Source organism: Talaromyces rugulosus, chromosome IV (assembly GCF_013368755.1).
Source record: "Talaromyces rugulosus chromosome IV, complete sequence".
NCBI classification, from domain to species: domain Eukaryota; kingdom Fungi; phylum Ascomycota; class Eurotiomycetes; order Eurotiales; family Trichocomaceae; genus Talaromyces; species Talaromyces rugulosus.
The window spans coordinates 1,639,329-1,659,376 of record NC_049564.1 but is presented as its reverse complement, the minus strand read 5'-3'; the positions used below and the strand labels follow the sequence as shown (position 1 = coordinate 1,659,376).

Below are 20,048 nucleotides of genomic sequence, written 5' to 3'. Positions count from 1 at the left end.
CCGATGAAGTGGAAATTTGCTCCTGATTTTCATTATCCTTTCTTCAACCCTGAAAAATCTATACGAGTGAATTCCTCGGCCGTGCTACATCTTCAGACCCCTCACAGCCGCATCTGAGGCCAATGTGGACAAGAGTCTCTTATTAGCCGACATATTGCGCCAGGAATTCCACGCCTTTCTGGATAGACGAGAAGGCCACATCATCACGCTTCAACCTAGCATCAAATCCGTGAGCCATACCTTCAGCAAGATACAGCTCACTGGGTATTCCATTTTTCTGTAACTCCGCATGAGCCCGTTGAGAAAATTTCGCATCGACAACCACATCCGCCGTCCCCTGAACAAAACATGTTGGAGGGAAATTTGGACTCTCCAATAGTTTCTCCGGATCCACCCGATCATAATCATCCCCGGCGATGATTGCATCGAATTGGGTCCCTTTCCTAACAGAAGTGACGAGATAGGCCTGGCGCGGCGTGCTTAGATCGAGTCCATTAGGACCAAATGGAGGGCGTGCCGCGGTTGGCGGAGGAATCTCATTAAAGACCTGGTTGATGAATTCAGCTGAAGGCAGAGCCGGTGCGTTAGATTGGGGTTGAGTGCTCGTGCTGGTGTGATAGAATGGATCACGGAGGTATTTGAATCCGAATAGATCGAGAATGGCCTTGGGTGGGTTAGGGCGAGAAGCCTAATTGCATAAGATCAGCTTCATCTTCATGACCAGTTCCTCCTGACTTGCAGAACTTGCAACTTACCATCAAGAGCGCAATTCCCCCACCACAAGAGTGGCCGAGGGTGACGATATTTTCCCCATCCACTAGGATACCATGCTCGTTCTCCAGCAGTGTGGGAAGCACATTTTGCGCCCACTCGTACGCAGCTACTGAATCACTGACTGGACCGTCCAGTACGGAGATGGTAGGTCCGAGACGATAGTCTGAAGATACAGCGATGAAACCACTTTCGTTCAGTGCTTCGATATGTGTAGCTGGTAGCATTGCCCGGCCGCCGACGATGTAGCCACCTCCGTGGAAATATAATGCTTCATATTTGGTATCAGGATGGTATTTTTATAGATGGTGCCATCTTGCTTGTAGGGACTTACCAATTGCCTTTACTGATGTAGCGCATTTGGGCAAATGCACGGTGGCTGTCAGATTTACCGTTTGGGCGCCATAATTGACGGTCTTGAACACGTAGTCGACGCTAGCCATGTTTTCCAATGAATTATTTACCACTCAGTAAAGATTGGACATGACAGAGACTTTGAGAAAGAGAAAGCGCCGAGAAGGCAGATAGTTAACTTGCAATGTTTAGGCTGTTGATATTTGCGGGCTTAAGCATATTGCTATGTTCCGTTCGCCGCCACTGATTCCGCGGAACCACCTCGCTGGAAGTTTCCGGCAAGAGTTGGACGACAAACTCGTTAATTTGTGCCAGTGAATATTGAATTTTATGGTAACTCTGTAGGGAATATGACAAACCTGATTGCGGTCGTCGCGATCCGAGACCCTATGTGCTATGTGAAGGTACCTTATGTCGTTTGTAAAAGTCCTCGTAAGGCCCCCCTTCTAAATCACGTACATACGCAAAATTTGTGTGATAGAATTACCTTTAGCGAAAAAACAGTTTCCGACTTGAGTTTCATAGACCTGGTTCTATCTTCCGCGCATAATGTAAGAGAAGTCGAGGTTCCTTTAACTATAGTTGACAACGCGCTAATTATTACTATAGGGAGTATACAGCCTCATCAGCCATGTTCGAGGCGCTGTGGGACGTAAGTTTTACCCCAGTGCATTGCAGGAAACTCATTCGTCCTTGAAGAAATACTAATGTTTTTTTCTCCAGGCCGGCGTACGGTATTGCTTCGTAAATCTAGGGTCTGATCACCCCGCCATCATGGAAGCGATGGTTAAAGGCCAGTGGGAGAGGCCGGACAGGTTCCCTAAATTCATCACTTGCCCATGTGAGATGGTTGCGCTATCTATGGCAGATGGTTATGCTCGAGTCACGGGAGAACCTCAAGCCGTCATTGTGCACGTTGACGTTGGCACTCAAGCACTCGGCTGTGCCGTACACAATGCCAGTGTAGGCCGCGCGCCTGTGTTCATCTTTGCTGGTCTCTCCCCATGTACTCTGGAGGGTGAATACCGCGGCAGCAGAACCGAGTTTATCCACTGGCTACAAGATGTCCCAGACCAGAAAGCAATCGTATCACAATACTGTCGCTATACTGCCGAACTGAAGAAGGGGCAGAACATCAAACAGATGGTGAACCGAGCCTTGAGTTTTGCGAAAAGCAAGCCTCGAGGTCCAGTCTACTTACAGGGGACCCGAGAGGTTATGGAAGAGGTTATTAAGCCGTATGAGATTCGACAGGAGTTCTGGAGTCCCGTGGAGCTTGGTGGCTTGATACCGACGCAGCTGAATCTGGTTGCTTCGGCCTTGGTATCTGCTAGGGAGCCTCTTGTCGTCACGGGCTATAGCGGACGTGATACTGCCGTAGTACCATTGCTCATTGAGTTGGCTAACCTTATCAAGGGCCTGCGAGTGCTCGACACTCAAGGTTCGGATCTCAGCTTCCCTGCCGATCACCCTGGGTGGCTGAGCGTGAGATATGGATCGGATGAGGCCATCCGCACGGCCGATGTGATACTCGTCGTCGATTGCGATGTGCCGTGGATCAACACGCAGTGCAAGCCCGCCGACGACGCTAGAATCTTTCATTTCGATGTCGACCCTTTGAAAGATCAGATGCCTGTTTTCTATATCGACGCGATCCTGCGTTGTCGTGTGAATACCAAGTTTGCCCTAGACCAAATTGTGCAGCACTTGAAAACCGACCTTTCACATGAAATTAGGGCAAATAACGAGCACTACAAAGACCGATGGTCGGCCCTTCAGGTGTCCTACAAGAAGAAGTTAAGCGCCATATCTGCACTGGCCGAGCCGAACCCAGACGGCTCGTTGGGATGTGGCTTTCTCATTTCGAGTCTCCGGAAGGCATGTCCGATTGATACGATCTGGGTCATTGAAGCCGTCACAAACACTTTCACCGTGGCCGATCAATTGCAGGCAACCTTGCCTGGAAGTGTCTATAGCTCGGGCGCAGGTGGACTTGGTTGGTCGGGCGGTGCAGCCCTTGGTATCAAAATGGCTACGGACTGTATTCACGGAGGAAAAGGCAAATTTGTATGCCAGATCATCGGGGACGGCTGCTTTCACTTCTCCATCCCCACCAGTGTATATTGGGTCGCACAGAGGTATGAGATTCCAGTTCTGACTATAGTGCTCAACAATGATGGTAAGTCGAGGCAACCAAAATTTGATCGTTACTCGCATTAAAACGAGACGAGCGCGAGGCTGACAGAGACTGCACATATAGGTTGGAACGCACCTCGGAACTCTATGCTTCTTGTTCATCCTAACGGCCTAGGATCCGAAGTTAGTAACGAGGAACTTAACATATCATTCGATCCAAACCCTGATTACGCGACTATTGCACAAGGCTCGTCGGGGGGTAAGTGTTGGGCGGGACGAGCCAGCACTGTTGATGAGTTGGTAGCAAGGTTGCCCGAGGCCGTGGATGCTGTACAAAGCGGCCGGTCTGCTTTGTTGGACGCGCGGATCATAAAGAAGCGTTCAATGTTGTAGGCATATTTGGATTACCGCTCACTTCTTTTCACACGTTGGATTATTTAAATATCAAGAGAATATATATGACTCTCGAGTTCGGATTTATTACTATTTCATGGACCACTCCTGTCTAGTAGCCCTAACTAACCCTTTGATGGTCTCCTCAAGGTGGAGCCCTATGATCGTACAATTCTCTCTTCTTGCAGCGTCTCTCTCTATTTAGACTTTGTTCCTGGATGGGAAGAAAGCCGGCTCTTATGATCTTCGAAAAGTTTGTCGATGATACTTCTATAGTCCATAGCGCTACTGTTGAAATGGATGAGAGTTTTGTTTCTAGACCGAAAGATCAGTAAAACAGCCATAATCCCTTCTACTGGTAATACGCACTTTTGATCATGTTCTTGGCTTCCTTTTATCCCGCTAATAATTTGGCCTTTGGGGTCGCAGGCTTTGGGTGTGGTATCAGCCATGGTTTGATGTGTGAGACGGCAGCGCAGCGCATGCGGTGGGGGTAATTAGGCTATCAATATCCTTATAGAGGAGTCTAATTCATAAAATTCACTTTAATTTTCTCCCAAACTCTATATCGAATTACATCTCGAAGTCATTATCGGGTTCCGCGGAGCCGGAATTGCAGGAGTATGGTATGGAATTCCAAACTACCACCAGCTCCACCGAACGGCAAGTGGTTGGAATACACTTTGTGTCCCTGACAAATACGATATTCCAAGAAAAACAAGTTGAACATATTGAAATATAATAACAGCTTTCAGTCTTTTGGGCAATCAATCTATGGTTTATCCTCAGGCGCCAAGAAAAGATCCTGTTTTCAGTCGTTGTCTGCCACACTAAACCCCATGGCCCATTTCAGAGCTACCGAACATTTAGATCTCACGTCCTCTGTTAATGACTTTAACTTGGATACTCTGCTTGACAAACCAGCCACTACTGGTAGTCCACTGACTGTCGCCTGCAGGGATAAAGTCAAACTGCCGCACAATCTGGGGTAAAAGCTTTGTCATCTCAAGAAGTGAGATATTCTTGCCGATGCATGTTCTTGAACCGGCACCAAACTAAAGATTTTATTAGCAGGAGTTCAATTCGATATAATCCTTTGAAAAGGTCGAAAATTAAAGAGAATTGACTTACTGCTAAGTAATTTTGCTCCAAGAAGGAAAGCTGTTCTTTATCAACGAGCCAACGCTCGGGTCGAAACTCGTGCACATCTTTGCCCCAGATGCTTTCATCGTTATGGATCACCCATGCATTCACGCCCACCACGGCCTGTCAAAAATTCTAAGATAAGTAGCTGTCTCCGAAGAAGGCAAGCCATATTGCCGAATTGCTTGGAACTTACACCTTGTGGGAAGTGTCTACCAGCAATCTGTGCGCCACCATCAGGAACCACTCTGCTGAGAATCTGGTCAACCGCCGCATGCAGCCTCAAGGCTTCCTTAATGGTAGCTTGCAAGTATGGAAGCCTCTGAGCTTCTTGGAAAGTAACAGGGCTAGAGAGATTTCCTTGCCTATCAGCCATCTCAATTTCATCACGGAGCTTCTGCAAGCAATTCGGATGCTTCATGAGGAAGTATATGACAGCGCACATGCTGATTCCAGTTGTGTCAGACCCAGCGCCGATGTTTGTACCAAGAACGTTATTGATCGTGGACTGATCTAACTTTCCAGCTTTGCTCAATTCGATGCACTTTGCTAGGAAGTCCTTGCGATCGGTAGTACTGACGCCCTGCAATCTAGCACTTATCTCCTTCAATATAACTCGTTGCGTAATTTTCCAGTGGCTATTTATCGGTACGACTTTCTGGAACCAGAGATATAATTGATGAATCTCGGGGATTAGTCCTACCGAGGAACCGTAGCTGATCGAACCGACATGAACAGCATGCAGAAGTCCATCCTTGTCGTGACCAGCTTCGAGCAGACCAAATGACCGACCTATGGTAATCTCACCAATGACATCAAATGCATAGAACTGCATCCAGGTAAACAAATCAAACGCCCTCCGGTGCTGAGCATGGTCGGCCAGCGCGGCCATGAAAACGCCATTTACTTTGTCCACGAATGGCTCATAGGACACCAGAGAGCTCATGGCGTACATATTGGAGATCTTCCTGCGTTCCGATGCATGCTTTTCATTGCTTGTTTCCGAGAAGACATCCTTGTGGTCCAATGGCGCGCCAAAGGGAGTATAATAATCGGATTTGCTGAACTTCGAGCCTGTACCGTAAATGGTACGAATTGCTGTCGGGTCGCTGATGCTATAACGGTTTGGTGCTAGCCGGACAATGGAACCTGTCGAAATTTAGCATATAAACATCCATATTTAGTCAATCAGACTACCATATTGTTTATGAAAAGCGACTGTAACGTGCTCCAATTGGCCTTGCCAGTTCTTGTACACCTCCCATAGACGAGTGTACCGCGCGAGTGTTGGACCTTGGACATCATGCAAAGGGCTAAAGAGAGCTGCGGATAGATATCTCAGAATAAAGACGATGCTTGCTGCTGTGATAAGCATCGAAACATCGTATTGAAGGTATGCAAATTGAGAAATCATATTGCGAAGACCTCAGCGCCAGTCGAAGTTTGTAAGATAGAACATAATAGAAATAGGATTATCTTAATTATCAGTTCATTACTTACACTCTTCCACCAACAAATCATTTCCGACAATTCCGCGGCGAGACTGATGAATCTTGGAAGGAGGATCTCCATCTACGGAACGAGCCGCGGAAAGCACCAGCTTTGGAAACTTGGACATCGGAAACAGAGAGCTCCGCCTTGAGGGGCTCGGTTTTGCACAACATTGATAGTCGGCCTATTCACTAATGTCTATTCACCAATCTCGAACTCCCACCTTGATGAAATTAATATGCAGGTGTTTCTTGTCAGATACATGGAGATGGCTTCATGGCCGGACTGGCCAGCTGAATAGATTTTAGACTGGAGTTTCCTTAATCTCGCGTCAAGCTTTCTTGTTGGACCGTTTTTCTCAGTTCAAAATCAATTACATTCTTGATTTAACGTCAAATATTTGCTCTTAGAAGAGCCGTAGCCTTGTCATCCCTTGACATCGATCTTGACAGCTTTCCCAAGAACGCCGTGTTGTGTCAGAAATTTTGAACTTTCTGTATTCACATAAAAGTAGTCACCGTGAAAGTGAGTATTTAGCATAAGTAGGTTTAATTGTTCTACATATTGTAGCAGTTTTGAGATCGCTGCCCTTGAGGGAGCTTCACACTACTCCGTGTATCCAGTTTGGTAGACCGGAGATGGCTCGGCTTCCTTTCTCGATAGGAGCCGATAATTTACCCTACGTTTGGTATTTATCAATAATCACCGTGAGAAAGAAAGGTATATTTCGCAATCTATGGAAGCCTATTCAGCTGGGAGTGCTTGGTACTGGGCACCACATCTTTAATAGGACCCGTCAACATTGGCAAAGGCGTATCAGGATGGGGATTCGGAACCCAATTCCCATGGACCTGGTTGCGTGTTTGAAAAGGCAACTGCGTAATAGCCACCGGTTTTGAGAAGTCATTGGTGTCGAGGATGGCCAATTCTCCCTTGGGCGACGAATCTCGCTCCAAGTAAAATATGACCCAACCATCGCCTTCTTCACAGTCAGGACCTCGAGGGATATATGCAGGCTCCGCAACACTTCCGTCTTTTGCTGCATGAAAAATTGACTTCTCGCCCGTCTCCGTATTCAACTTGACGATTGCGTTGAAACGGGGTCTTTCCTCTCCTTCTGGGGCGATCATAGCGGTCAGATAGACGATCTTGGTCTTGTAACCGGTCTTGCGCTCGTCGAAGATGGGAAAGTCAAAGATGCCATCTAGCAATGTGTCAGGTGGTGGCAGGGCAGTTCCATCAGGCTTGGCAAGATCGATGGTCCAACGTTTCCAATCACCGCTGGGTTTGCCACTAGGACCCTCGTACTCTTTCGGGTTGAAGAAGTCAAAGACATTGAAGGTGACAAAGTGGCTTTCAAGCTTCAAAATTCCACCTTCTTCTTCCCACGCGTTGCCGCTGTGGATGATCAGACCGTGGGGAGCGGTGTACTTCCGGAACTCACCCGGCTTCCAGTCCGGATGATTCGGGGCGTTTGCATAGCGTGGAGTGACCAGAAACTCCGAGAGTTGATCAGGCATGAATCTCCAGTAGTCACCCCCAGCTTTCATTACCTCATCCGTGTTTACGCCGAATGGCATGTTGGAAAGGATGATCCAATGTTCGGTAATCCAGCCATCGTGCGGCCACCCAGGCTTATCCTGCTTAAACCAGTGTTCATTGGAGATACGCCCATTGGGATTAATCGAGTAGGTGCAAATGTCCGGTGTGCTTAAACCCTTGGCAGAGTAACTCCAAGTGACGAGCTCATTCTTGTGAGGATCAACTTTGGGATGAGCCGTAAAGGTCATCGCAGCAACCTGACCACCGTATGGATCCGCGCCTCTTGTTTCAAGGGTGTCCGGATCCATCGCCCATGGAAGTCCTCTTTCAGCCAACGCGAGAAGATTCCCACCCCAGTAAATGATGTTGGTATTTCCAGTGCTGTCATTCGCAAACCGCACACATGGGTGAATGTCGTAAGGGTTTCGGTAGCGACCGAAAAGGCGACGACCAGCCTTACGCTCCAGTAGCCATCTTTCAGTGTGGATATATTTAATTTTCATAGAGATCTTGCCGTTTTGGATTCGAAAGGCACAAACGTGCCCATCCCCGTCGACGAAAGGGGTTCCTACTTGCGGGCAAAAATGAGGATCGACGAGCATCCGATACCAGGTACCGCTGATCTCCGTGGGGATGTCACCAAATACGACTAGCTCGTCCATCTCGCATTCAAAGCGACCTTGAGGAGCAGTATCGGTAGGATGGTAGTAATGTTCCCATGGCGATGCGAGCCCGAAATGCTTTGCATGCTGGCTCTTTTCGGATGGTACAATGAGTCCGGCCTGTGCGGCTTCTGGGCCTAGAGCTGCCATTGCGTTCAAGTGTGGTCTTTAAAAATACCGATATATGGACAAGTATAGAAAATGCGGGGTTTGGTGTACAACGGTTTAAGCTTCGTTATATACCAGACACCCCGCGTAAGATATCTGTCCATAATTACCTCAATGCAGCCAATCCCACTCTGCTGGCCGTCACAGTTGCAGACATCTGGAGCCGCGGAAAGCAACTTCGGTTGGAGGGTAATCATTCCGCGGAATTCTCCTCAAGGTCGAAATTGGGAACACTCACGTTGACAAGGCCCTGTCCAAGCCACTTTCTCACCTTGTCATGGATTCGAAGCCCCCGTCTTACTCCAGAATCTATTGGTTAGTGGATGTCCAAGAATGGCAAACACGACGGTATTTGATAATGAATTTTTGCTATTATGACGCTTGAATGTCTCACACGGAAAGTACATTCTACGAATCATTTAATGGTCAAAGGGAGGAAACTCCTCTCGCAAGACACTCACATCCCCAAAATTCTAAGAACAAATACATATACATACCTGCTTGCTGTACCACTCTTGCCTTGTCTTAATGCTCATCTATTTATTCAGCACCTGGACGAGCAACGTGAACCATGCTTCATCATGTAAATGACCTTGAAAGCCCCGCCATCACTCATCGCCATCATCCCACGGAAACGCTTGGTCACATCCGACCAAGATGAAGTCACTGGTGAAACGCTCCTCGTGCCCCAGCCCTCGACCGATCCCAACGACCCTCTTAATTGGTAGGTCGTTTTGCACTTTGACGCGCCCCTAGGCTTCAGCATACACCCAATGTTAACTCCAAGTTCTCAACCACAGGTCGAAGGCATTTAAAATATACGTTGCCTTCCTAACTTGCGTGGCGTTGACCTGGATCAACTTTTTCGCAGGTGGGCCTGGAGCAGTTTTGGTTGAGATAGCCATCGACCTCTTTGGTGTATATCTGCCCAAACCCAATAACCCTGGCACGCTGTCTCCAGCATCGATGGCAGCATTCTCATCCGCCGTGAGCAAAACCGCTTTACTCTTTTCCACGGCTTCGATGTCGGCCGGCGTGAGCAACCTTTTGTGGGTTCCACTAGCTATCAAGTATGGTCGGCGTGTGGTATACACTTTCTCGTTCCTCATTTTTGGACTCTGCTGCATCTGGTCGGCGCGTGCCACCTCTTATGGTAGTCTGCTAGCTTCGAGGATCATAGCAGCTTGGTTTTCCGGTAGTGCCGAGTGCGTTGCTCCTATGACGATCGCGGACATCTTCTTCCTTCATGAAAGAGGCAAAATGACCGCGTATGTTAAAACCCATGCACCTATTGCCGCGACAGTCCCAGACTTACAAATAGCTTCGTAGGATGTACTCGGCTGCGCTCTCGACGGGTGCTGCTTTTGGCTTGTTGATCTCGGGCGTCATGTCAATCTCGCAGAACTGGAGAATGTTTCACTATCTTTGCGCGGCTCTCGTACTAGCCACGACGGTCTTGATCTTTTTCACCATGCCAGAGACTGCTTATCAAAGGCATATCTGTGGAACAGAGCAAGTGGAAAACGAGAAAGTCTCCAATGCAGCTGAAGTAGAGCACATCGAGGTTTCCAACACACCCAAGAAACCCTTCTTTCAGCGGATGGCCTTCAATAGAGCTCCTCTCACCCATGAGAGCATTTGGAAAATTGTCCTTCGTCCTGTGCTCATCCTTTTCTTACCGCCAGTCTTCTGGTCCACGGTCTCGTTTGGAATTGGAATCGGAATCTTCGTTGTGCTAAGCACCACAGGCGCAACAGCTTTTTCACAGGTATATGGCTTCACAGTCTGGCAGTTAGGACTTGTATGGCTAGCGGGTATTGTGGGTAACATACTAGGCATACCATTTGGTGGTTATTTCTCGGATTGGGTCGCCAACCGTGCAACTTCAAAGAATGGTGGCGTTCGTGAGCCCGAGATGCGTCTTCCTGCCGTGAGCATCGCTATGGTTACCTACCCTGGATCACTTCTTCTCTATGGTCTGGGGATCAATTACAAAACTCATTGGATTGTCCCTGCATTAGGAATATTTCTGTGTAAGACCTTTAATTCAGCATGTGTCGAATGGAACGGGCTTGCTGACCTCATATTTCCAGTCTCGTTCGGGAGTAGTGCAACGATAGGTATTACTGTAGTCTATACAATCGACTGCTACCGGCCGATTTCCGGGGAGGTTGTTGTCAGCCAGGTCGTTTTTAAATGTAGGTCATCTGCCCATCTGGTAAGGTTTCCAGTGACCCTAATGCTTACCAACCGAATTTCTAGCCTTTATCACATTTCTTATGTCCTTCTATGCAAACCCGTGGGTGAACCGAGATGGGTATGCAGGAGTATTTGGCGCCATGGCAGGCTTCAGTTTCGTCGTCCTGGCGCTATGGATCCCCCTATACATCTGGGGTAAGCAGATTCGTCATGCTACTCTCAAATGGCGCGTTATGCGACGTATTCACTGGGATTTAGACAGAGAGACAGGTGAGTAGGCATTATGCAGGCGTATCCCAAATGTCTGCTAAAGAGAAGGAACTCCATAATTTTGGCTTTTGCACGCAGAAATCCCTTGTGATAAACCTGAGAAGAAAAGAAGTATTCCGTCCTTCTGCTTCGCTTACTGTATTCAATCTTAATATTTGCACTTTCTTCCTGTGTAGTAAATACAATAACCGAGATTTATGACAGAATACTAGTATCATATATAGCTCCGCGGATAGTAGGACGCATTAGCTTTATTGTAAAATGGACAGCACTGGGGTGCTTCTTTCGCATATATCGATATTATTTTGTATAATTGGGATATTGGGGAGATTCTATATGTACTAATCGAGGCCTTGCATGCAATGTGGGATCAGTGGGTGCTAGCTTGACAAAACCTCGCGAATAACATATATTCTGCATATTAGCTCAATGATACAAAATCTAACGCGTCCATGCTACATATGTAAGTGGCTTTCAAAATTGTTGCGAAATTTTAAGACTCATATGCGGGCATAAATAACACCCACTCTCTTTAGACAAATTTTAATATTACGAAAATAAACCGATTTTGTAATTCCTTAACCCAAATGTTGAATTGGGTTAATGTTTGTCTTCTAATAAATAGTATAATGATTGAGGTATCGGACCGTCTTGAGCATACAGTTCGCGTATCTCAAGTCGGCACACTAAGTGACCAGCCGCCTATTACGTTGGTAGGGCAATAACAGGTACGATGATCTTCGACTCATGCTTTCCACCAAAGTGGATTGTATGCCGGCCTTCGTTCAAGTTGTCCAGTTTCTTATCGATATGGTCGGGGAAATCGGAGCTCGTATCAATGAAGCCTTGGATACGTAACAGAAGGTTATCTCCTGCTTCGAAATGGATACCCATAGGCCAAAGAGAGATTTCAAGCTTCACAATCTCGCCTGGGGTTATCTTTTCCTCTTTGTCATGTGGGTGGTAGGGAATCAGGGCAGTGCTTCGTTCCGGAACCTGGGCGCGATGCGAAGCTCGCAGAATGCCAGTCGGCCCGGTATACTATAGCATAGACCTAGTCAGCACGCCGTGACAACGCATGTCCGTTGCATGTCTAATCAAATTAAACCGCTCACCTTGACAGTCTGCGCCATGGGAACATCGTGTTGGGTGTTGACCCCTTCTGGCAGGTTCTCCCAGGGGACGTTGATGTGTTCTAACACCTCGCCGCTTCTGCTTAGCTTGCGGATGGACACGAAGACGTCCATGTCGTCTTTATCTTTGCAAGACATCCAAAGTTCAGCCTTTGAATAGCCAACTAGAGTTGTCGCCTTATCAAAGGTCAATAGAAATTCAGACGGCTTTGCTTGGTAGGTGTCCGCGTAATGTGCGACAAAGTTCTCGTGGACTTGCGGTGAAGTGTCCAGCTTTCCAGAGTCCTGCAGATAGAGCTTGCGATACTCGGTCGACGGAATCGGGTAGTTGGCAAATGGCACGTCCCACACAGGTCCCTATCAAACCGTGTTAGATGTAGTCTTTCAAATGCTTTGTTCAATCTCAAATTACAGGCTCGAAACGATTCCCATAAGTGAGAATGGAGACTCTCGCCTTGGGAGTCTCCTCCCACCCGTTTTCAATGTTCTTTAGGTACCGATCGAAGAACCGTTGCAGGTCATTGATGTACCTCGGGGTGTAAAGATCAAACCACTCTTGGGTAGGGTGGAAGCGGATCCATTTATCCTTTGAAGCGGCCTGGCTCCAGCCTCTCACGGTACCAGCCCCATGATTTCCTGAAGAATAGCTAGCAAGGGCGTATATTGGCAGCGTCAGACCGCTAGTATCGTAGACTTTGTCCTCCCAGTAACCGTTGAAAAGGGGCCATTTGTTGAGCGCTTCGCCGATGTCCTCTCGACTGTTTCGGCCGCGAATTGTCTTATTAAAGATGAATGAAGCGAAATTGTATTTTGGAACACCACCACGACAGATCAAGTCACGATACTTGTCAGTGAATCCTTCCAAGGGCGCTATGCATTTGAGCGACGGCGGTTTCTCGATGGCGGTTGCCCACTGCTCTGTTGCCAGCCAGGAATTGCCGCACATGCTAACAGCACCATTGCACCAAGATTGAGCTGCGATGAATTCAACGGTATCATAACCGTCCAGACCTTTCTGTTGTTAATAATTGGGTCGAAGTCTTCTTTGGTTGTTGAGCAGCAACATACCCATCTGGCTTCCCTCAATATACAAGTCACCTTCACTATCCCAGGTACCCCGAATATCTACGTTGATGATTGCATAGCCACGAGGACACCACTCAGCGGGATCAGGCCTGTATCTCATGGTCAGCATGTCTTGTAGCCTCGAGCAGGACTTTCTTACCCTTCGAATTTCTCAAGACCGGATGTCGCGCTTTCCGGTAATCCGAGTCGGAAGGGAATATTGTCGAAAATACGGAATCCTTGAAGTGATTTCACTATCAGATTTGGTTCGGACGCGGCAGGGTGTCATAAGTAACATACCATGTCCATTTTTACCGTATGGGCTCACGGCCAAGATGGCCGGGATTTTAATATCTGTGACAGGTCTGAAGATATCGCAATAGATCTGAGGACATCAAATCAGTATACTTCTTACAGGGCCCCGAGATTTGACAAACCTTGACTCCGTCTCTAAGCGGAATTTCGACCACTTCGTCAAATATGGTTTCCTGGTGAATGGGACGCCTACCGTCCGCAAATCTCCAGCCTACAGGAAGTTTTCTAGTATTTCTAGTCTGCTTTCTGTAGGGATACATATTTGTTTCATCTTCAGGTCGGTTGGTAGGTGTCCATGGGATAGGAAATCCCCCGAACTCAAGTTTTGGTCCGACCATGATGTGGTAGGTAACGTCGGTGACTGGTCTTTCGCGAGATAAAACGCAGGTTCTAAAGCTCTGAAACGAGCTCGATAAGGCTGTTCTAAAATGGACGATGTATTTGTACTCAGCATGAAGCATTTCAGTCTCGATATCAGACAGGCATCTCAGCTTCCGCGGAACTTGAGGCTATTCCGGCGGACTCGGAACATTGCCGCGGCGGCTCATATGAGACTCACTTGCCGAGAAAAATCTCAACAATTGCAATTCCGTGGAAGTTCTCATATAGGCGATGAAAACAAAATAATCGAAGCTTGGCAGGAATAAATATGACTGATGAATAGGTCGATCTGGAATGACACTATGCGCCGACGGGGGGTAATTCCGTGGTTCTATAACCTATGCGGGTGATCCTAGTTTTTGACCATTTCAAGGCTATGAAGTGATCTATAAAAGTGGCTTGGTACCTACTTAGGCTATGCACATGTCATGAGTATTCCTAGAAGGGTTTCAAGTAACTCTCGAATATATTATAGACTGGCCTGTTCATTTTCTCGATATTTTTTATTTGAGCGAAGAATCATATGCTCGCCCTATTAGCCAAGTCGGTCATGAGTTCTAATATCATTAGGAAGGTATTCCCTCTTTGTTCCTTCGGTACTCTTGCATTGTTACTTCTCTCAAGTTGGCTAATTCTCGTCTCGTTTGATGTTTCCTCGAACTCCCAGGCGCCGGCATGATAATGTTTTATATTATTCCGGTTGTTTAAACCAAGCATCCCTTTGCAGCTTTGGATGGAAGAGACTCCGAAGACTGTGGTAAACCTCTTTTACGAGGAGGGGATATAAAAAGGTTCGATTGTTTAACTGGAAAGGAAAAAGGAATGGATGGTATACATAATATATAGCCACAGAGAAAGTAAAGGAAAATAGGTGGTGATTTCTTACTAGGAAATAAACTGTTGGTACTATTCCAATAGACTTAATTCCCTTTAGCCTACCCAGAGTCTCAGTCAGTGTCAATAATAATTGCCTTGAATTGTGAACTGTGTGAAGTTCATGATGCCTACGATCCACTATATACAGGAGGTGTCCTACGGCAGTGTGCGGAAGCGGCAGATCCACCCCAACACTAACTCATGCAGTTCAAAAGTTTCTTCCAATCATCGGTACCCCTTTACTTTTACCCTTTGCCGATGGCAATCCATCTCGGTACTTCTGGCTTTTATTATTCGAACCAAGCCCTTCTTTTTATCCCCATCTGTGTGGGGTAAGGCCCTGTCTCGTTACCATAAGCTCCACCTTGCCCCACGAACCCCAGAATCTGTCTAAATACGTACCCATTGGTGCATACCATGGATGAATAGTCTGCATTTGTTGTGCGGCGTGAGGAGTGCGGGGAGTGCAAGATCTGTTACCACCTCAAAAATCACACGAAACAGCTCATCTCTTTACTATATCTTTCAACACCTATCTTGATCCTTCACGCCCACCGCAACATGAAATCTGCTACATCGTCGGCTCCCTCTCGGGGTAAGAGATCGCCGGATGCTCTTCGGGAGCCCCGGCCCCGAAAGAGGGAGAAGTATGCAAAAATGGCCTGGTTGGTTTTCCCCTTCCTATGCAGAACTAAATGGCTAGACTGCTGACTCTAGAGTAGCTCACTATGCAAGGTCCGAAAGGTCAAGTGTAGTGGTAACCAACCCTGTAACCGATGTGAGGAGCTCCATAGCCAATGTACCTACAACGAGCCGTTCCAGCCTGACGGTGCTGAGTATGACCCCCCACTGGATATGAAGGATTATCATTCCAGTCGTTGATGCGTCAAATCTAATCGTCAAATAGGACCTTCGACCCCCAACCGGTCCATCAAGACCCTGAATTCACGGTCCTACGAATGAACAGGATCTTTGACCAGATGCAACAATCCATGAGCCGCTTTGGTCTCGCTCCTCCACGCAGGTCCTCCTGTCTGCAACGAAGACAAGAGAACGACGAGCTACCCCAGCCAAATAAGCCCCCCACCCTTACGGATCCCGGACACACCTTGAGCCTCACACAAGATGCTATGAGGGAAAGGGGCCTGTTATCTCCTCCACACTCCCAAGATACCCCCCATCCGGTCGTTCAAGACCAATTAAAATTTCCTGATGCTTTGATCAACTTACTGCAAGCTGAACGACCCTTGCTGGAACTCGGTCACGAGAAGGTCACTCAGTTTTTTACAATATTTAAGGACGAGGTTTACCCTTTCTATCCTTGTGTTAACTTGGACCTTGGCCATGAAGCTATTAGTAATGTCTTTTCAACGTTGAAGAATAATTATCACGGAGTCATCCTCAACATGGATATAATCGATGTGGAGGTCACGAAGGCGGTCGTGGCAATTGCTTTGTTGCTCAGGGATGACAGTCAAAGCCCGTTAGCGTCTGATCTTGAAAGCCAGTTGGTGTGGACCGTGGATTCTTGTTTCGATCAAGAGAAGCCTCAAGTTGAGGATATCGTCATGGCAATATTGTTGGTAAGATTCTCAGTCCGCCCCCCCCAGTCACACACGCCCGTCACTGACCAATGGACAACACTGGCTCCCACACAGTCAATTTATCTAGGCCTCAAAGGAAGACCAGTCAAAGCATGGCGAATAGCCGGAATAGCTGCCAAACTGTCCCTCGAACTTGGTCTACATCGGGAAAGGTTTTTTGAAGATTCTCGGGTGCTTCCACGGCGAATTGTCGACTGGAAACGCCTGCTAGCCTGTGTTTATCGTCTGGACAGGCAATGTAGCTTCTATTCGGGCCTACCGTGGACACTTCATGATAGAGAAATAAATATTTCTGCACTCACAATAGTATGGCTCTCTATTAGTGCACTTGAGTGCCCGCGGCTACCACCTTGTGGCTAACAATTATTTTCCCCGGGTCCAGGAACCACATGAGTCCTATATATCAACCATGATCTCCTTAGACAGAAATCTCTCCGAGACATGGACTGTCGTCAACTCTCCGTCATCTCTATCCAAAAACAACGAAGAAAGGATTGAATTTCTCAACTTCCAACTACAAAAGCTTGTGGACAAGATACCGACGAGCGATTTCAAGTCTCTAGAACCAACAGTAGCCCCACCATCATGGCTACAAGCTGGACTCAAACGATTCTGTCATCTTCGCGTGCACCATATCAAAATTCTCACACAGATCAGCACATCCGGCTCAATAAGAGACTTGATATCAAACCCAACATCGAATAATAATCTTGTTGCCGCAGCTGCAAAATCGGTCGATCTGCATTTGGAAATGGTCGATGCTGGGGAAATCAGTCCTCTCGTGCTGCCCATAACGATCAAATTGCTTTTGGCCTCTCTGTCTCTCATGATGTTTGCCGTCTCACACTGTCCTGACGAGTATGGACCACTGTGTAGCAAGCCCTTTGAAACAGCCATTCATATCCTCAGTGACGCACAGAACTACGTCAAAGACCCAGATTTGAATATCTGGGGTACCTTACATGTATTAGAGAAGGTTGTCGAAACGAGCCAGAGGCCGCATTCTCAGCGGTCAGCGCCCTTGATCGGTCGTAAGGAAGACATGGGCAATAGTGTCGATCCAGGAGAGGACTTTTGTGAAGGAAGTGTGTTTGAGGAGCTCCCGACGCCGAGCTCGGAATTCTTCTCCATGTTGGGAAGCATGGGAGCAACAGATGTACTTCATATGGATAATATCTTTGGCTAATCACGCAGAGCGGGTTTAACATGATAACCCTATTCCTGTCCCGGTTTCTGTGCCGTGAATACTATTTATGTGCTATAAAACCCATCATGGCAAGGTTGTACGATTAGTCCGTCGTATGTATATTTCGCAACATCAGAAGTAGCATTAACTTAGCGCCACGCGGGTCTACGGGTTGTAACCCCTTTCACTCCGTTACTTCGTTTCAGGACAAATGATAGAATACATATCGATTCTTGGATTGTTTTATAACATAAAGTGTATGAAGTCGTGAAAATGCTCTTTGCTGATGCCACAATGGGATAATATCGGAGCATAGGCCTTCATAAACCCTCACTGTTTGTTTCTGGGTCGCCGCTGAGGAATAACGACAGGGTAGGCAATTCGGCCACCAGCGGGACCCATTGAAATCCTGGAATTGTTTTTCATGAACGAGCTAATTGCCGAGTCAGCTTCTTTTCTTCTTCTCTTTGTGGTACCAATCATTGTGTCAAGTCCCGGCGTAACTGCTAAGGGCACTACGTGGATGATTGATTCTTGTGTGCAAAACTAGCCGCGCATTCTAATGCAAAACCAAAGCTCCTTGTATACCACCCTGTTGCCCAATAACTCATTTCCATGTTATGCGGAGCGCCAATGACAACACTTGTATCTACTCTTTCGCTTCCTGTAAAGGCACTGCCGAAGTCGTTGATATGTTCCCGAGTTCCCTTCCACATCACATCATCCTGGGCCACGGCGGCCATGACTGGTGCCTTGACATTGCCAGCCCACTCCTTCCATCGAGGGAACCATGCAGTATGTACATCTCCAATCTCCTCAACTGGCATTCCGTGGTTCAATTCCTCCGTATACTGGTAGATGCTCGAGTCAGCGCATCCTTGCTGGAGCATGATGCTGTCCTTGACTTTCGGTGGAAAGGTTATAGTGGTCTCGTCACCCTGTGGCTTATACGCTTCGCCACTAGGTTGACTACCGAACCCAGATATGACGAGGCCGGCAAGGGGGTACGTTGCCTCGATCGGTTCGCTGGCAGCATGCATGCTGGCCGCGATAATCGCGCCAGTCGAGCCTAGACTATGGCAGTGAAGGACGATGCAATTGCACCCTCGTGGTTCACCAAACTCTGCCCAAATAGCGGGCAGGATGTAGCGGTGTAGCCAGATGCCATACTCCTGCGGATACGACGACCCCTGTGGGATGGGATAAAACGAGGTAGAGTCCGCATAGCCGGGTCGATTGATAGCTACTAAAGGTACCCCGAGGCTGTTGCTCACTGAAGAAGCAGTGTGGCTTGCGTCTACATGGAAGTACCTGGAGGTGTAGGTGCCTCCATGGAGACAGACGATTAGAGGGAGGCGGTTGGGTAGAATAGCTGGGCCGCTGCCGGCATTGACCAGCCCAGTCAGGGTTGCTTCATTAGAAAGAGTAATTTTAAAGGGCTCCATAGTTAGTGGGGGAAGACGAAACAATAATGAGCTGATGTAAATAAGTCAGCACGTAACGGGCAATCTTGTTGCGTTCGGGATCTTGGCACACGCTTACTAACTCTTCTATTGTAATAAATTCTGGAAAAAAAAATTCAAATCTTTATTACTATATTGAATATAGTATTTCTCGATAATTATAATTATGAAAATTTATAAAGATGTCTATATAATAGAATCATGTAGGAGAAAGTAGGAAAAAATGTCCCGAATCGGAAAAGCGGCACCACGTGACCTCCGGCACTATTCCGGACTAGTATTATTGTCGCGTTCTTGGCGCCAAACAAACAACAAACACAATCGAATATCAAGAAATCGACGGATTAATTGAAAAATGGTGAGAATTTACCGAAACATATTATTTCTACCCTGGCATTTCACCTGTTCTAACAAACTGTTCAGGAGAGCCCCCACGAGCACCAGCAGAGTCTTCTGCTCTCCCGTATCATCACCAATATCGTATGTAATAAACGCATTGGAATGATAGCATGATTCCTAACTTGATCCAGGAAAAACTCAACGAAGCCGTCATGGTGTTGAATAAGGGTCTACAAGTACGCTCTTCAACCAAAAATGGCGAATGCTAGGGAACCGGTAGATGCTGACATCTATATTAGGAAGTCAATGTCCAGAACATGAATGTCGAGCTTGTTGCGCAGATGTTTAAAAACTATCAATCCAACGTGTTGTTCCATCTGGAAGGTTTGTTTCTCTCATGTTTTTTTTAAATGCATGTCAAGATCCTTGATGCTGACCACGGACAGCCACCGAGAACCTCCAGGAGCCTTCTTAAGGGATGGATGTTTGGACGTGTTATGAATCATGATAGAATACCCTTTAACTACCATTATAAATTTAGTTTTTATATCTCAAAA

At 47.2% G+C, this 20,048-nt stretch overlaps 9 protein-coding genes across 9 annotated transcripts; 4 read left to right on the top strand and 5 right to left on the bottom strand.

Moving 5' to 3' along the window:
- Positions 1-142: 142 nt before the first annotated feature.
- On the bottom strand, positions 143-1,214 carry TRUGW13939_07357 (uncharacterized protein; the record flags this gene model as incomplete). Its single annotated transcript, XM_035490498.1, has 3 exons — positions 143-688; positions 756-1,042; positions 1,106-1,214. 3 exons carry the CDS (start codon positions 1,212-1,214, stop codon positions 143-145), a joined length of 942 nt encoding a protein of 313 aa, XP_035346391.1.
- A 542-nt stretch (positions 1,215-1,756) lies between these two features.
- Positions 1,757-3,654, top strand: TRUGW13939_07356 (uncharacterized protein; the record flags this gene model as incomplete). The annotated part of the gene is made up of 3 exons (XM_035490497.1): positions 1,757-1,777; positions 1,849-3,304; positions 3,386-3,654. 3 exons carry the CDS (start codon positions 1,757-1,759, stop codon positions 3,652-3,654), a joined length of 1,746 nt encoding a protein of 581 aa, XP_035346390.1.
- Positions 3,655-4,520: 866 nt separating this feature from the next.
- TRUGW13939_07355 (uncharacterized protein) lies at positions 4,521-6,211 on the bottom strand (the record flags this gene model as incomplete). The annotated part of the gene is made up of 4 exons (XM_035490496.1): positions 4,521-4,709; positions 4,786-4,920; positions 4,994-5,946; positions 5,995-6,211. The coding sequence occupies 4 exons, from the start codon at positions 6,209-6,211 to the stop codon at positions 4,521-4,523; spliced, it is 1,494 nt and encodes a 497-aa protein (XP_035346389.1).
- Positions 6,212-7,022: 811 nt separating this feature from the next.
- On the bottom strand, positions 7,023-8,642 carry TRUGW13939_07354 (uncharacterized protein; the record flags this gene model as incomplete). Its single annotated transcript, XM_035490495.1, has 1 exon — positions 7,023-8,642. One exon carries the CDS (start codon positions 8,640-8,642, stop codon positions 7,023-7,025), a length of 1,620 nt encoding a protein of 539 aa, XP_035346388.1.
- Positions 8,643-9,247: 605 nt separating this feature from the next.
- On the top strand, positions 9,248-11,137 carry TRUGW13939_07353 (uncharacterized protein; the record flags this gene model as incomplete). Its single annotated transcript, XM_035490494.1, has 5 exons — positions 9,248-9,384; positions 9,461-9,928; positions 9,990-10,693; positions 10,754-10,858; positions 10,923-11,137. 5 exons carry the CDS (start codon positions 9,248-9,250, stop codon positions 11,135-11,137), a joined length of 1,629 nt encoding a protein of 542 aa, XP_035346387.1.
- A 697-nt stretch (positions 11,138-11,834) lies between these two features.
- Positions 11,835-13,980, bottom strand: TRUGW13939_07352 (uncharacterized protein; the record flags this gene model as incomplete). Its single annotated transcript, XM_035490493.1, has 7 exons — positions 11,835-12,170; positions 12,245-12,619; positions 12,675-13,273; positions 13,331-13,437; positions 13,488-13,581; positions 13,628-13,712; positions 13,765-13,980. The coding sequence occupies 7 exons, from the start codon at positions 13,978-13,980 to the stop codon at positions 11,835-11,837; spliced, it is 1,812 nt and encodes a 603-aa protein (XP_035346386.1).
- Positions 13,981-15,460: 1,480 nt separating this feature from the next.
- TRUGW13939_07351 (uncharacterized protein) lies at positions 15,461-17,689 on the top strand (the record flags this gene model as incomplete). The annotated part of the gene is made up of 4 exons (XM_035490492.1): positions 15,461-15,564; positions 15,622-15,735; positions 15,807-16,482; positions 16,886-17,689. The coding sequence occupies 4 exons, from the start codon at positions 15,461-15,463 to the stop codon at positions 17,687-17,689; spliced, it is 1,698 nt and encodes a 565-aa protein (XP_035346385.1).
- Positions 17,690-18,204: 515 nt separating this feature from the next.
- Positions 18,205-19,134, bottom strand: TRUGW13939_07350 (uncharacterized protein; the record flags this gene model as incomplete). The annotated part of the gene is made up of 1 exon (XM_035490491.1): positions 18,205-19,134. The coding sequence occupies one exon, from the start codon at positions 19,132-19,134 to the stop codon at positions 18,205-18,207; it is 930 nt and encodes a 309-aa protein (XP_035346384.1).
- A 373-nt stretch (positions 19,135-19,507) lies between these two features.
- TRUGW13939_07349 (uncharacterized protein) lies at positions 19,508-19,966 on the top strand (the record flags this gene model as incomplete). Its single annotated transcript, XM_035490490.1, has 5 exons — positions 19,508-19,510; positions 19,576-19,632; positions 19,683-19,727; positions 19,791-19,875; positions 19,938-19,966. 5 exons carry the CDS (start codon positions 19,508-19,510, stop codon positions 19,964-19,966), a joined length of 219 nt encoding a protein of 72 aa, XP_035346383.1.
- Between the last annotated feature and the right edge of the window lie 82 nt (positions 19,967-20,048).